General features: G+C 41.0%; 1 protein-coding gene across 1 annotated transcript; it reads right to left on the bottom strand.

The window, feature by feature from the left end:
* Positions 1-1,197: 1,197 nt before the first annotated feature.
* Positions 1,198-13,849, bottom strand: nr1h3 (nuclear receptor subfamily 1, group H, member 3). Its single transcript, XM_084540876.1, has 11 exons — positions 13,655-13,849; positions 11,483-11,684; positions 9,592-9,674; positions 9,174-9,416; positions 7,770-8,036; positions 7,462-7,667; positions 7,191-7,370; positions 6,107-6,206; positions 5,642-5,755; positions 5,427-5,521; positions 1,198-5,108 (listed from the first exon to the last, which is right to left on the bottom strand). Exons 3-11 carry the CDS (start codon positions 9,632-9,634, stop codon positions 4,962-4,964), a joined length of 1,395 nt encoding a protein of 464 aa, XP_084397002.1. The 5' UTR covers positions 9,635-9,674; positions 11,483-11,684; positions 13,655-13,849; the 3' UTR covers positions 1,198-4,961.
* Between the last annotated feature and the right edge of the window lie 147 nt (positions 13,850-13,996).

Below are 13,996 nucleotides of genomic sequence, written 5' to 3'. Positions count from 1 at the left end.
TGTCTTTAATGACAACTTTATGTATCATATTCTCAGTGCAGGTATCAGACTGGCTGATATACCAGGTAATCAAACAGGAGGCGCTGAAGCTGCCCTTTTTTGACATTTCTGTTTGAAGAGTTGATGTTCTTCTTGTCATCGTCATCATCAGCTTACAGCATTGTGAGAAGTTACCCATTAGAGGTGCAGGCTGGACATTAGAAAAACATTAACAAAGATGGCTGAAACTGACAGGCTAGGATGTGCACTGAAGGTTTTATGTGTTGACAGGTTAATGTTAATATTGACGGTAGCTGTGTTTCAAGTACAACGCTATGCCCATTGTGTTTAATCTCTCTCTTAAATGTGTAGTAACAACTCTGATATATGTGGTTTTGATACTTTCACAAACATAGCAGTTATACAACTATAAACAGCACTTCCAACCGCAGCGGCTGCAGCCTCAGCAGCCACAGCCGTAGCCTGTGCAGCCACACGACCTGTAGCTACACACGGCAGCCCACCTGCAGCCCAGACAGCTGTGCTTATAGCCCCACCACACTGTACCCAAGGCGGCTGAAGCCAAAGGGGTTAAATCAAGCCACCAGAAGTCACAGGTGACCTGTAGCCCTCACCGCTTTGCAACCCCAGCACCTGCAGCATAAGTGGCAGCAAGTGTTGATTGTTTTTAAATGACAGCGGTGAAAGGATTGTTAGATAAGGAAGATCTGTTCACATATTCGGACTTTAGTGGACTATTTCTGCTCTCTTCTTTTAATTAAATATTACTTTTATATTCTTATATATTTAAAACTCCCCCCCTCGTAATCCCAGACCAACACTTTTGGTCCCAATGATGTTACCCATGTAACATCAGCAAATAACCCACGACAAGTAGGTGTCCGATTTAACCATCAAAACTGCCATAACATTATGACTGCCTGCCTAATATTAGTTGGGTCCCCGTGTTTGCACCTTGACCCGTCGAGGCACGGACTCCTCTAATCCTCTGGAGTTGTGCCGTGGTATGTGGCACCAAGAAATTAGCAGTAGATCCTTTAAGACCTGCAAGTTGCAAGCTGGGGGCTCCATGGATCTGACTTGTTAGTCCAGCACATCCAGCACATCCTACAGATGCTCAACAGGAATGTGATCGGGAGAAACTGGAGGCCAAAACAACATCTTGAACTCGTAGTTGTGTTCCTTAAACCATTATTAAACAGGGGGGCAGTTACCCTGCTGAAAGAGAGCACGGCCATCAGGAAATACTATTTTTATACATGGGTGCACAGGGTCTGCAAGAATGGGTAGGTGGGCCACACTGGTCAGTATTTGCTCCCCATATTCAATGAGTCTTGGCCCCATAACCCCACAAGAGCAGCAGTTTTGGAGATGTAAAAAATAAAATCCGATTCCAAACATACCAGCGCTACAGCAGAGCTTTAATTTATACTGTACATACAAAACAGAAGGTCTCCAAGGGTTACAAGTATTAAAATAGGTTTGCATTTCTATATATCAATAATGTTTACAGTGTCACCCTTAGAAGACAGAAATTAAAACGAGATCAGAAAACAATTACAGTATATACAGTACAATTAATGTCGATACCTACAGCATTAACATACAATGTACACAAGGAAACTTTTAAGAGCCAACATCTGATGCTTTGTCATTTGATTAGAATACAGCACACCATGACAACAATGTTTTCATTAAATTCCCTCTATCGACTGACACATGGTTTGACCGGGAGCACGGCGGAAACTTCTCCCCAGTGTTATGGAGACTACTTTTAAACTCACTGGTTAGTGTTTGGTTAAAGGTAACCGTCACAAGCATCAAACTAAAAAAAAAAAAAAAAAAAAAAAGAGTCAAATTTCATTGCAAACAAACCCAAAATAAAGTTTTGCATAACCAAAGAAAACAAATTACCACTGAAGTTTCACAGTCCTGTATTCAACCTCGTATCGTACAAAGCTAAATGTATCACTGGGGGATGTAAGACGAATAAATATTCATATTACAAAAATATGTTCCCGTTTATTTAGAGCATCAGTAAAAACGCAAATGAGATTTCGGAGGGAAGGCAAAAGGCTTGATACAATACGTGGTCAAGAAAAAGCCAGGACATCGCTGACTTGTGTCTTTGTGAGCTCCTGCAGGTTAACTTCCTTTATTCTTGGAGCGTAATTCATTTGCTATTCGATTTGAGATTGGGTAGCACAACTTTTAAAAACAGCTAAAGATGTTGTATAACTGCACTTGCTGTTATACAAGACAGATTTTTTTTGTGTGTGTAAGGTGCTTTCCCAAGCTACTGTTCAGGAAGAGGAAGAAAAACACTCTGGTTACCATTGTTTCTGTGATTAATCTGGAAATCACAGCGCCGTTGATATGGTAAAGAATGTGGAAGGACAACCTCCAACATCAGCTCCTTTCATTTTAAAAACCTTCAGGTCACATGGGTTAAATCAGAGCTATTCAAGATGCTGTCACACCAGGCTAAAGCACTGAATCCTGCTCCATTAGATCGTTAAACACAGGGATAAGTTTTACATATCAGAGATGAAGTTACATTATTTGTAGCTGTAGCGTTGCTGCCTTAAAATAGAACTGGTGAGTTGGAGGTTACAACGTGGGACCTTGTCAAAACATTCAAAGAGGAGGCTGGCCATATGGAGTTTACTCGTAAACAGATTACACCATTTGAAGGCAGCTTTCAAAATCAGCGATTTATTCTTTTGGTCTCGGTGTAAATAATCAAAAATTTGTTGTTGCACACAGGTTCACGCTTTAATAGAGTGAACAGCTGTGGTTTTTCTACTGTGACAAGTGAAAATATCTGCTGTAAAAAAGTATATTTATAAAATAAAATAAAATTACTGTGAGGTCTGTAACAGGTGATAAATTAAAAGGGGAAAAAAAACAAAAAAAAAACCAGACCAGAAACGTAAGACTAATGTTAAACTGTTAAAATACAATTAGAAGGACACCATTTGTACCTTTGTTAGTAAATGTATTTATATGTCTGTGATTCTGCAAAGAATTTTACGATCCCACTTCATCTGCAAAAAGGTTAGTTGTCTGATGCAGTTTTATTCGTTTTAACCCATAAAAAAATAATAATGAAAATGCAAAATAAGCTTAACAGAAATGTAAAACGTCATTTTCACCGCTGCCTCATACCGCTGGGTTTATGGAGGCGCATGCTCCCAATTTCTCTTAGTATTTTACGATTCTGTTAAAGCTGAAATGCCTGAAACCATTTGTGTAAGTCCAGTTGTGAAACACTGAAATAGATGCACCTACAGTCAATGAAATTACCGTTAACTGCAAAAACAGACTAAAAATTGCATTGTATTGTTTTCATCACCGGGGATGAAATCTCATCTTCACACTGTACAGGACAACGCATGGAAAACACAGCATGAACATAAACATCTAAATCTCTGCAGTTATGAAGCTCATTGAAAAGTTGTATTTAATGTTTCTACTCCTGTTGTTCTCTGCTCCACGTTAATAATAAGGATTTTGGTACATTTCTTTTAATGAGGCTTTCAAAATCTGAGCAGTTAAAGCTGTTGTGTACCCCTTCAAGAAACACACTCAAGACTGTATTAGACATTTAGATATTCAGTTAAACATTTTCTTTTTCCTCAGTATAATTCATACAGTAGATTATCAAAAATAAAATGCTGCAAAAACTCTCTATGTCCTGACCAAACTAAATGTACTCTATGTACTTGTCACAAATTTAAAATGCCAGTGATCAATCACAACAACAAAAGAAAAAATAATGTATTTCTCTGAAATGAAACAAATCAAAAGTACATCTCCAACACCTAACGACAAATAAGGTGTTAATCGAAAACCAGTCCGTTCTATTTTGATACGATTTTTAACTCAAGACTGTGGATTTGTTCATTTGAAAGGAGAGATGGTAACTCGACTTCTTTTTCAGGCCAACGTTTAATCTTTTCATGGAATTTAAAGACACATTTGTACCACCTCGTTCAAGGTACTGAAACGAGTTAAAGAATAATAATAATAATATTAATAATAAAAAAAAAAAGCTCTCGTCACTAATCACCGTTTCCTGTAAATGAGGGCACAGTCTGCCAGCCACCTGTTGACTTTGACTTCCTTGTGCGTTAGTATGCGATTGTACAATCTTGTGGATGCTTTTCACGTGTGCACACTATACAATTTTCCGTGTGAAAAATAAATATACAATTTACATGAAAGTTAATGGGCATCTATAAATGACCAAAAGGGTCCCTTATGCACTTGGAAGAAAACTAAAGTCCCCTAAGAGATATTAAAGAAGCCTCCAGTTCTCAGAGGGCTACTTCACATTACTTTACCTGAGCAGCTACACCCACCTTTACATTACCGCACCCCCAAAGGGAACACAAACTACTTGTTTCCATGTCACACTGCACAACACCAACAAGATGACCTACCAGTTTAACCTTAATAAAGTGAACAGCAGAATTACGTCTGCTCATGACTCATCTCCGACTCCATCCGTTTCCATTTCCCTCTACTGCACAACCGAACGTGCAAATGTAATCCCGACGTTCGAGACGGCCACAGCCTCGACCTGCTCAGTACTTCCTGATTATAGTTGTTAGAAGAAAAGTATAGAACCGCACAAGAGATTGACGTAGTTTCGACAAATATTAAATCAGAGATAACTGGCTAAAGAGCCGGATGCTGGTACTTAACATCGCCACAATCATGTCAGCATCTGAGGAAAAAGTTCAAATAAATCGAGGTGTTCACGTTTCTCCTAATGAACACGAAACCATTAAGCAGTCTGTTTGAGAGCAAAGGGCAATGATGCCCTCCTCCCACAAGGACAAAAAAAAAAAATTTATCTCAGCGCCAAAACCAATCCCAGACCAGATCGGGCCGAGAGGAGTCAGTGATCTGTCTCAGGCTTTAGAAAGCCGCGGAGTGTGACGTCAGGTCTGCAGTCACTCATTGACGTCCCAGATTTCTGACAGCAGCGGAGGGAGCTTCTTGTCCTGGAGGCGAAGGGCAAAAACCTGCTCCGAGTGGACACTACTTAGTGTACGAAGGCTCACCAGCTTCATCAGCATGCGGGGGAACATCAAGTGATCCTGGGGAATTTATCAAGACAAGACGTTTTTAACCCAGTTATCAAGACACAGCGTGCTAGCAGGATGTTTAACCGCAGCCCTGTTTTCAGAGCATGTAAAAAAAACAAAAACAAAAACAGCTGTATTACAGCTTTCTCCAAATGGCCTCATCTGGCTCGCAACTGGCTCTCGTAGCTTTTTAAGCCCCCCCACCGGTCTCAGCTAAAACATGTAACCTCAGCCCTGACCCAATGTGCTTGTTGTGATGACGACAACCAGGTTATGCTGACATACCGTCGGTCACACGAGGAGAGGTTATCTAAACTACCGGGCACTTACATTTGGTCTCTTTATCATGATGTAAGACCGCAGCGCGTCCACATACGGTTGTTGCAGCCTCTCCACCAGATCATGATCCTGCACATTTGGCCGATCTAAAAAAAATAAACAAAAACATAAATGTTCATTTCTTTCACTGCACAATATACGATTTAGTTTGTGATGCGTGTTTCCTAAGGGTGAGGTGCAGGGGTTTGTAGTTTATGAATTCTGACCTGCAGAAAAGATGTTGATAGCAATGAGCAGAGCGTATTCAGCCTCGTCCAGGTGCAGGTCATTCATTCCTTTTGAAAACTCAAAGATGGGATTAATGAACTCAAACTGCAGCCCTGAGGAGGTAAGAGATGAAAGAGGGACAAGGAAATATAAGGTCACTGAACTGAATATTGTGCAATAAAACACTGACTAAGGGCAAAATGTATTCATTTATCAAACCCCTCTTTTATACTATACACTGAGTTTACAGGTTTCATATCCTGTATTTAATATCTCAATGTAAGTTTGTAGTTGTTGCAACACTTTAGTTTGGGTGAGGAAAAATAATACGCAAAGAAACAGCAACGAAAAAACATAATCTAATACTTTTTTAAATAGCATATGAACTGCTCACAGTCAGTTTAAGTGATGCTGACATTTACATCTTCCACAAACATTTGACAGGATGAAATGAGCAAATGCACCTGCTTTGGCGAAATCCTCCTTGTTATAGCTAAAGTCTTTCAGAAACGTAATGCTATCGATGGCAGGGTTGTATCGCCGAGATGTCTCGAGCAGCATAATCTGAGGAAGGAAGGAAGACAAAGTCACATGTTAAAAGAGAGCCAAATTAAGACAAGGTGATGTGCGACTGTCACGTTTTAGAAGACAAACACGGCAAGTCCAGTTTCCTTCATGCATAATATGCAACATGACCAATAACCAAAGCTGAAACAAATGCATATTAGGTAACAAAGCGGCATCGATTACACATATAGGTCGATTTAGGCGGAATACGCTGACGGGTCACCGTGCTTACTTTTGTCCCCAATTATGTCAGCTCCCCCCACACAGTCATCAAAAGTTTTATAATATGAAACGCTATGCAGGACCATCTCAAGCAGTCAGGTCAGTATTTTGATTATTAAGGAGAGATTTGTCTGATGATTTTTAAGGCGACAACTCAACAAAAACTCTCAAAAGCAGATGCTAATGGCTAGCATAGCTATGCTTTCCAGTGCATTTACAATTTGTAAGCAGTTTGTTTTAGCAAGTATGGAGCTATAAAACAAAACACCATAGATTTCTATTATTGTTACATTCAAAGTAGGTGTAGGCAACCTTTTTGCAGATACATAATACAGCACAAGACATTGAAGTTAAACCATACTTGACGCTATCTATGCTATTCAATAGCAGAATATAGGAAGGAACATCTTTTCCTGAAAATAAGGTCTACGCTGAATAAATCTCAGCTTCTGTGATGAATTGTATCTTTAGGTTTAAAGTTAACGTTTGAAATGGGGTCTTTATTCAAAGAGGTGAAATATTATTATGAGAAAACGTTAAAGATAGGAGCTATTTTTATTATTTTGTGGTAAATTAACTAAAGAATTAATCCCCTACTCAGAAAATAATCAGTATATTAAATAAAAACGTAAGTGTTTGTAGCAGCCCCACTACCAATGCACATTTTGAACTGCAATTAATTCACTTTTCACATTCAAAAAAAGTGCTGGCCTGTAATAAGTTTGAATGATATCTCATGATAAGTCTCAAACTACAAACCTCAATAGTAGACGTCTTCAGCAGAGCAATCTGGTCTTCTCTTGTGAGCTCAAGGAAACCTGGAAGCTGCTTTGCAAAATCCACAATCTCTTGGACTGACATGATCGCCAGCTCAGTGAAATGGGCGAACCGCTGCTGGCGCACCTCTCGGTTCTGCAAGTCCTGACTCTGTGGCCACGGCTGTGATAAATTGACAGTGGCGAGGTAAACTCCAAAATGTTCACAACAAGCATCTAAACACAAACAGAGTTTCTCTGAATCATTCATTTACCGTCACTTTTGGTCGGTCCAGGAAAGACCTCTTGTTGCATTGCTTCTGCATGGCCACCAGCTTCTCGATCATCTCCTGCTGCTGTGGATCCAGTGCGGGTGCTTCCTGCGGAGGGGTGGGTGTGACCACTGAGGATGTTCGAGCCGTTTCCTCCTCGTGCTGCTTCTTCATCTTTTTCAGTCTGATTTGCTCCTCAGAAAGCACACCTACAGCGCAAAGAGGACGCACTTCTTGACTAACTCTAACAAGAAGACTTTTCACTCTGACCCATGTTCCAAAACTGCAGTGAAATCTCAATTAACACTCACATTGCTCCAGCATGCCTGCCTCCCGGCACTTGCGCAGGCGGCACTGCTGGCACTTGCGGCGCATGTACATGTCCATTTCACAGCGGCCGTTGTTCTTGCAGGAGTACTGGGCACTTTTAATGACGCTGCGGCGGAAGAAGCCCTTACAGCCCTCACAGCTCAGCACATTATAGTGGAAACCAGAGGCCTTGTCTCCACATACGCTGCACACCTCGTTGCCCAGCATCTTCGGCGCGGGCCCCTTCTTTCTCTTGACTGGCTGACCATCTACACACAAGACAATAGAAAGAAGGACATTTATTAATATTAGAAAAGTATCTGCAACTGCTATGTGGTCACAGTCAGTCAATGAAAGAATGATTACTGAACACTTTATATAAACAAAGCCAGGTCAGAACACCCACCACCACCAAAATCATAAAACAAAGAAAATCAGCCTATGGGATTGAGATTAAGAGGAGATTAATAGAAAAGCATTCTAGTCGGTCAACCAGTCCCATGACACATCAAATTAGACTTTTTAAACAATGTGAAGAATTCCTAAATTGTAAAATGGAGATTAGTGGCCTTTCTACTGTCACTCTAATGTCAGCCTAGGTCTAAACTGCGGGTACGTCTTGAGTAGTTGCAACGTCTGCTGCTGCTGCTGCAGACGGCAGATTAACATCAAATACAGACAGTCATGATGCTTCGATGATAAAGAAATTGTTTAGTTTCACAAGGTCGGACGTTGAACAGGCCGCTGTGTGACACTGACTAAGTCCTTCAATGTCATCAAGAACATTTTGAGATGATTCTTACTTTACTGTATGACAGGTAAACAGGCTATGACACTAACGTATGTGCATTTAGTTTAAGTTAGATTTTTTTGCCTTTATTCCACCAGTGGTAATGGGGTGAGAGAGAAAGAGAGGGGATGACCTGCACCACTGCAACAACGACTATAGCCTCCGTTCATTGAGACGCTCCGCCAGGTGAGCTATCCAGGCGACCCTACATTCTGTGCTTGTTTGCACACCTGTTCATAGGGCTGCTGTGTAAAGTTTGAAAAGTTAATTTAAAAATAAACGTGGAAGGACGACAAAAGCACGCGGTGAAATAGGGAAAAATGTTGGTCTTTACAAGGCTTTGACGCTAGCGCCTATCTCCCAGCTCCAAAATCACAACTAGTTTATTTTCTTTGAACCAGGACTTTCTGCCATGCTCATGTTTTTGTAATTTCAGAACAGTGATTCACGTGTCCAGATTTCCCTCAACAATGACTAATAGTTGTGATTACAGTAGTAACAACACACTGTTACGTCAGACTCAGACAAAGAATACATGCTTTTCATTTTACTTGTGTGTAAATAACTGAAACGTTCATGCCGCCTACTGCAGCTATTTCAAGTACTTTGCGCTCACCTGTGCTGGTAGATGTGTCACTTGCACCTGGATCCAGCTTAATGTCACTGGCCTCTACAGGCAGAGGGCTGCTCATCTCAGTCAGTGAAGGGCCATTATGAGAGGGGACGGGGAAGTCATCTGGCTGGGAGAGGTCAGTCAATGACAGCAGGCCGTCGTGCTTCATTGTAGTGTTTCCACCGTTCTCCTCAACCATGCAGTCCAGCTGCAGCTCAGAGGCCCCGTCAAACACCTTACTCTCATCTGACAGAAATAAACGCATCCAAGACAAACCACAGACTTTATTTTATTATAGATTAAAACAGTATTTTATACAGATGTTATGGCATAACATTAAAATGTGTTGGAGGAATTAGATCCTGCCCAGTTTAATCTCACACTATGAACTAACACATGTGAAAGAGGTCGTTCCCCTTACCATGACCAACATCTGGGATATCAGTCACAGACAGCGTGGACATCTTCTGCACAGCAGCTTGTCATTACGAAATCAACGTGTACCTGTGCAAGAACAACAAAGAACATACTCAGTTAATCTGGCAACGTGCGGGAAAAAATCCCTTAGTGTGCAGAAGAAGACCTGGCTGCAACAAAGATCAGCTTCAGCTTCACCTCGCGTCTTTGTGTTTGGGCCAAAAAGTTTGTGCATCAGAACTAAATGAGGATGTTAAATTAGAAAAGCCTTCTGTGTGCCCTCTTTATTCACCGCTTTATTTACTTTCAATTTTGGTGTCAGTTTCAAAGTTCAAAGCTTAAAAAAAAGACAGACAGACATCGGACAGTTACCGTTGTGGCCCTAAAGGTACAGACATTGATAGACTATGATGTCACCTCACATTGCTGTGCCAAAAAGGTGCACCTGACCACACTGCAACGACCGCTAATAGCCAGCTGGCACACGCTCATGTTCTTCTATGAACTTTGTCGTTTCATTTGCACTGGTTCCGGATATCTCTGATTGTTTAACAGTCTATCATTGACATCTCTCAAACCAAGTAATTCAACATGTTTCATCTGCTGAACAGCCAGTGTCAGGGGCCTGGCCAGTGGCAACAGTACAAGACACACCAGAAATTCTAGGGTCCCAGTTTGACCACAAACTCCAATTTCTGGAAAGCTGCTCACACTCCACCTGTTTGCAACGTATATCGTCAGTCATCAAGGGGACAATGATTTCAGATGAAGAGACGACACGGACACTTTCCTTAAAATTGTCTTGTTCTTGCACATCATGAAAAATAAACTTTTCTGAATGTCAATCTAAAAACTACACGTTGTTCCATCCAGCTGCACTACACAGTTACAAGCAGAAGTGTAGGGATTAAATCTTGCTTACAGTCTTGGTAAATAGTGTGCGTATTTAAAATAGGGATGTGGTTAAATGACTCCAATGACAGGGTGATTATTATGACATTGTGCAGCATAATGCAGTTCTTCGAAAGATCTCTGATATATATATATATATATATAAAAAAATAAATAAATGAAGTTGGACTCAGCTCACATCCGGCCTATTAAAATGTGCGTAAGCCAATGGGATGTAAAAGCAGAAATGAAAGTTTGTCATGCGCCACATATGGAAACATTTCAGGAAACTGATTCAGCAGACACACAGGCATGATTCTTGGCTATTCTTAAACAGCCTAAAGGAAAGGAAGGGGTCTTGTGGACACAGCGTGACAATTAAAACCAGAAGCTCAAAACTATCAGAGTGTACTTAACAGTATTTTATGACCCATTTATGACCGTTATGTCAACTGTCTGCTTATTAAATTCACATGAATGCATTCTAATAAGACAGTGGTGTAGACATGTTTGAGATTAGCAGGAGATTAGGGAAAACAATAAAAAAAATACTTGGTGTAATTCTGTTTAGTAATTTTCCAAGGATTTCTGTGCAAACAGCAAAACTTCAGGCAGTTAATAGAATGAAATAAGACTAATTCAAACTGCGAAAACTCAGTTCAGGATATGCTCTGTGGAAATGAAAAGGGAAATCCCCTAATAAAACCACTATTGCAGCAGTATGCTAAGCTCCACTGATAAGCTTCATGCTATAAACACATAAAGTGGTCTGAGATGAAAGTTTTCACACTGAAAGTAAAAACGAACGGGACGTTTGTGTTAACATAAACAGTTTTTTTAAGAACACCAGCTATGACTTTACATAGTAGCGAGTAGCTAATATCGTGCTGAACTGTGCTAATTTGGACAACATTAGTTGATGTCTAAATAAAAAGCAAAGGACAACACTTTGCTGCAAAGCCCCATTTAGCTCAAACGAAGGCACGGTGCCGGACTGACCTTACCTCTGAAGTTGATGTCTTATTTATCGCCTATCCATCTTGCCTGTGTGAGTCCACAACCTCAGTCTGTCAATATCTCTGCGCTGATGGAGGACTAGCTTGCCCGATGAGCCTTGAGGATGCCCCTGTGACTTATTCCTCAGGCATTTAATGACTCGATGTCTTGAAGAGGATGAGTAGGAAAGAAGTCTCTTTCTGCAATACCCTATGGGAGACGGGAGGGAAAACACAGAGAGAGGGAGAGGGAGAGGGAGGGAGGGAGGGAGGAGGAGGAGGTAGGGTGAAACAGGGAACACCATAGGTTACTATTGGTCATTTGCTTGACTCAAATCCCCACAGGACCGTAGCACACCAACCTTTTTTCTCTTTTTCTCACAGTTTTGTCAAAACATGCACGCTGCTCTGCCACCTAAGATACCAAACCGCCGTCACTCAAACCACCTGACCGATCAATCATTTAATGGAAAGAGGAAGACCGAGGGTGTCAAGAGCAGATCTAACGTTTACATATTGAGAAACACAAATCAATATGTCAAATGTCAACACAGCAGCTCAGAAGTCTTTGTTTGACCTACAACCATTTGCAAGGATTAGAATATGCTCGTGCAATTTGCTTAAGAGACGGCAGACATGCTAATCAAAGGAGATCCCATTTCACAGTGGATTTATGTGGGTTGATAAAACATTTCTCCTTTGCTTGTGACCTTATGTCATCTCCACCCTGATCTATCCGTTAAAAGTCCAATGTCCCCTCCATCTTATCAGTCAGTCACCTTTGACCATGAGCATGTTTTCATACACCGCTGGAAATGAAATGAAAGGCCAAATAGGATCAATAAAGCACAAGATGACTAGGACAGTAAGTTACATGGAACCACCATAGTGTCCTCGTAATCATTATACAGTTTAGTCATTATTCAATAAATGTATTCTTTGAGCTAAAGCCGAATACTTCTAGTCTTCTATGATTCAGCGAACACCTTTTAGGCTACAGATCGGACAAAAAGTGTTTGTTGAGAAACTGCTGAAATTCCACAACAGCTGCCAGTGTCAGCAAATATGCTGGTGGGTAACAGCGATTGTGAGAAGACAGCGCCCAGTGAGAAAATCAAACACCAGCGTACAAATGCAGTCAGCATGAATGAGTGGGAAACGCCACTTTCTCAAAGTCCCAAGAGTAACAGCAGATGCTACTCTCCACGGTGAGGCAAAAACAGACTATCACACTCAGCAACATCTCCGTGTGAAAGGAAAGAGTCAGTACTTTCAGAAATCACAGGCTTTACAATGTTCTCATGAAACACTGGAAGAAGAAGAAGAAGAAGTAAATTCAGCGCTTGCAGATCCACCCAGATGTTTTTTCACTTCTTCTCATCTGGTTAACGTTGGGTGGAGATGTGCTGGGAATCAAGTCAGGTCATTACTAAATTAATAAATAACGACAAAGACGTGTTGAGTCCCGCACTGACAACAGGTGCAATGGCTGTCACCTCTGTACACGCCCACACAAAGACACCCAGGACATATGGGGGAAAAACAACCAACTATATGTGGGTGGGACAGAGAGACTTGGGGCTTTTTCTTTTGTTTGAAACACATACACTGCAAAATAAAACACATTTAGCAAATTGGAAGATTAAAAATAAGCTTCCCTACTTTGTCCAAGTTAAATCATTTAATTGGCACTTAGTTAGCAATTAGCAACAGTGACATAAGCTTTGTGTTGCAATCATGTTATGTAAACACTTGGAAGTCAAAAACAGACCATTTCTGTTTTAGCAATGCTGAAACCAAACCATATCATTTTTTTTTTGTGGTTGACCACAGAGTTGTTGCTAACATTAGCTTAGTTAGTAAACCCAGCTTTAAGTGGAAACACTAAACAAACAAGCGTAGCTACGAGTTCGGTTTGAAAACATTAGCAAGCTAACGTTAGCAGCAGGTAAATGTATACAAGCTAAACTCAACAGTCTTTGCTGGTATAAATTAAAACACAGTGAGGTGTTTAGGTGAGATTAGCTTCGTGGCCAATCCAAACAAGGCCAGTGTCGTTAGCCTAACACCCCCGCAGACGAAAGGAACTCCCTATTAACAAGTTCAACTTAGCTAGCTCGGCTAAATTGACATGACGGATTCAACGCAAAGAAATGACAAACGGATAAATATGCAACTTACCAAAGACTTAAGGAGTTTGTGGAGTTGTTAGCCGGGGTAGTCCGTCGGTACGCTGCTCCTACGGTTGTTGATAACGGCTTTGACAAGCGAAGCTAACATGTTAGCTGTGTAGCCAGCGCACTTACATCATGTGACCATCAGCGGCCCCCGGTAGCTCAGGCTGCGGCTGGACGCAGCAGGAAACGGGGCCGTGGGCTTTTACTGTCCGGTGTTTAGTCTCACAGGCAACCGGGACGGTTTAAGAGCCGGTAAAGTAAACCAATCAGTCAATAAAAATACAAATAAGACAATTAGATGCGAAAACAGATTGATTTATTATGGCTATTAAGGGAAAACATTAAC

The sequence above is a fragment of the Chelon labrosus genome (genome assembly GCF_963514085.1).
Source record: "Chelon labrosus genome assembly, chromosome: 3".
NCBI classification, from domain to species: Eukaryota; Metazoa; Chordata; class Actinopteri; order Mugiliformes; family Mugilidae; genus Chelon; species Chelon labrosus.
Note: the sequence above shows the minus strand (reverse complement) of the source record. Positions and strands in the feature narration are given on the sequence as shown.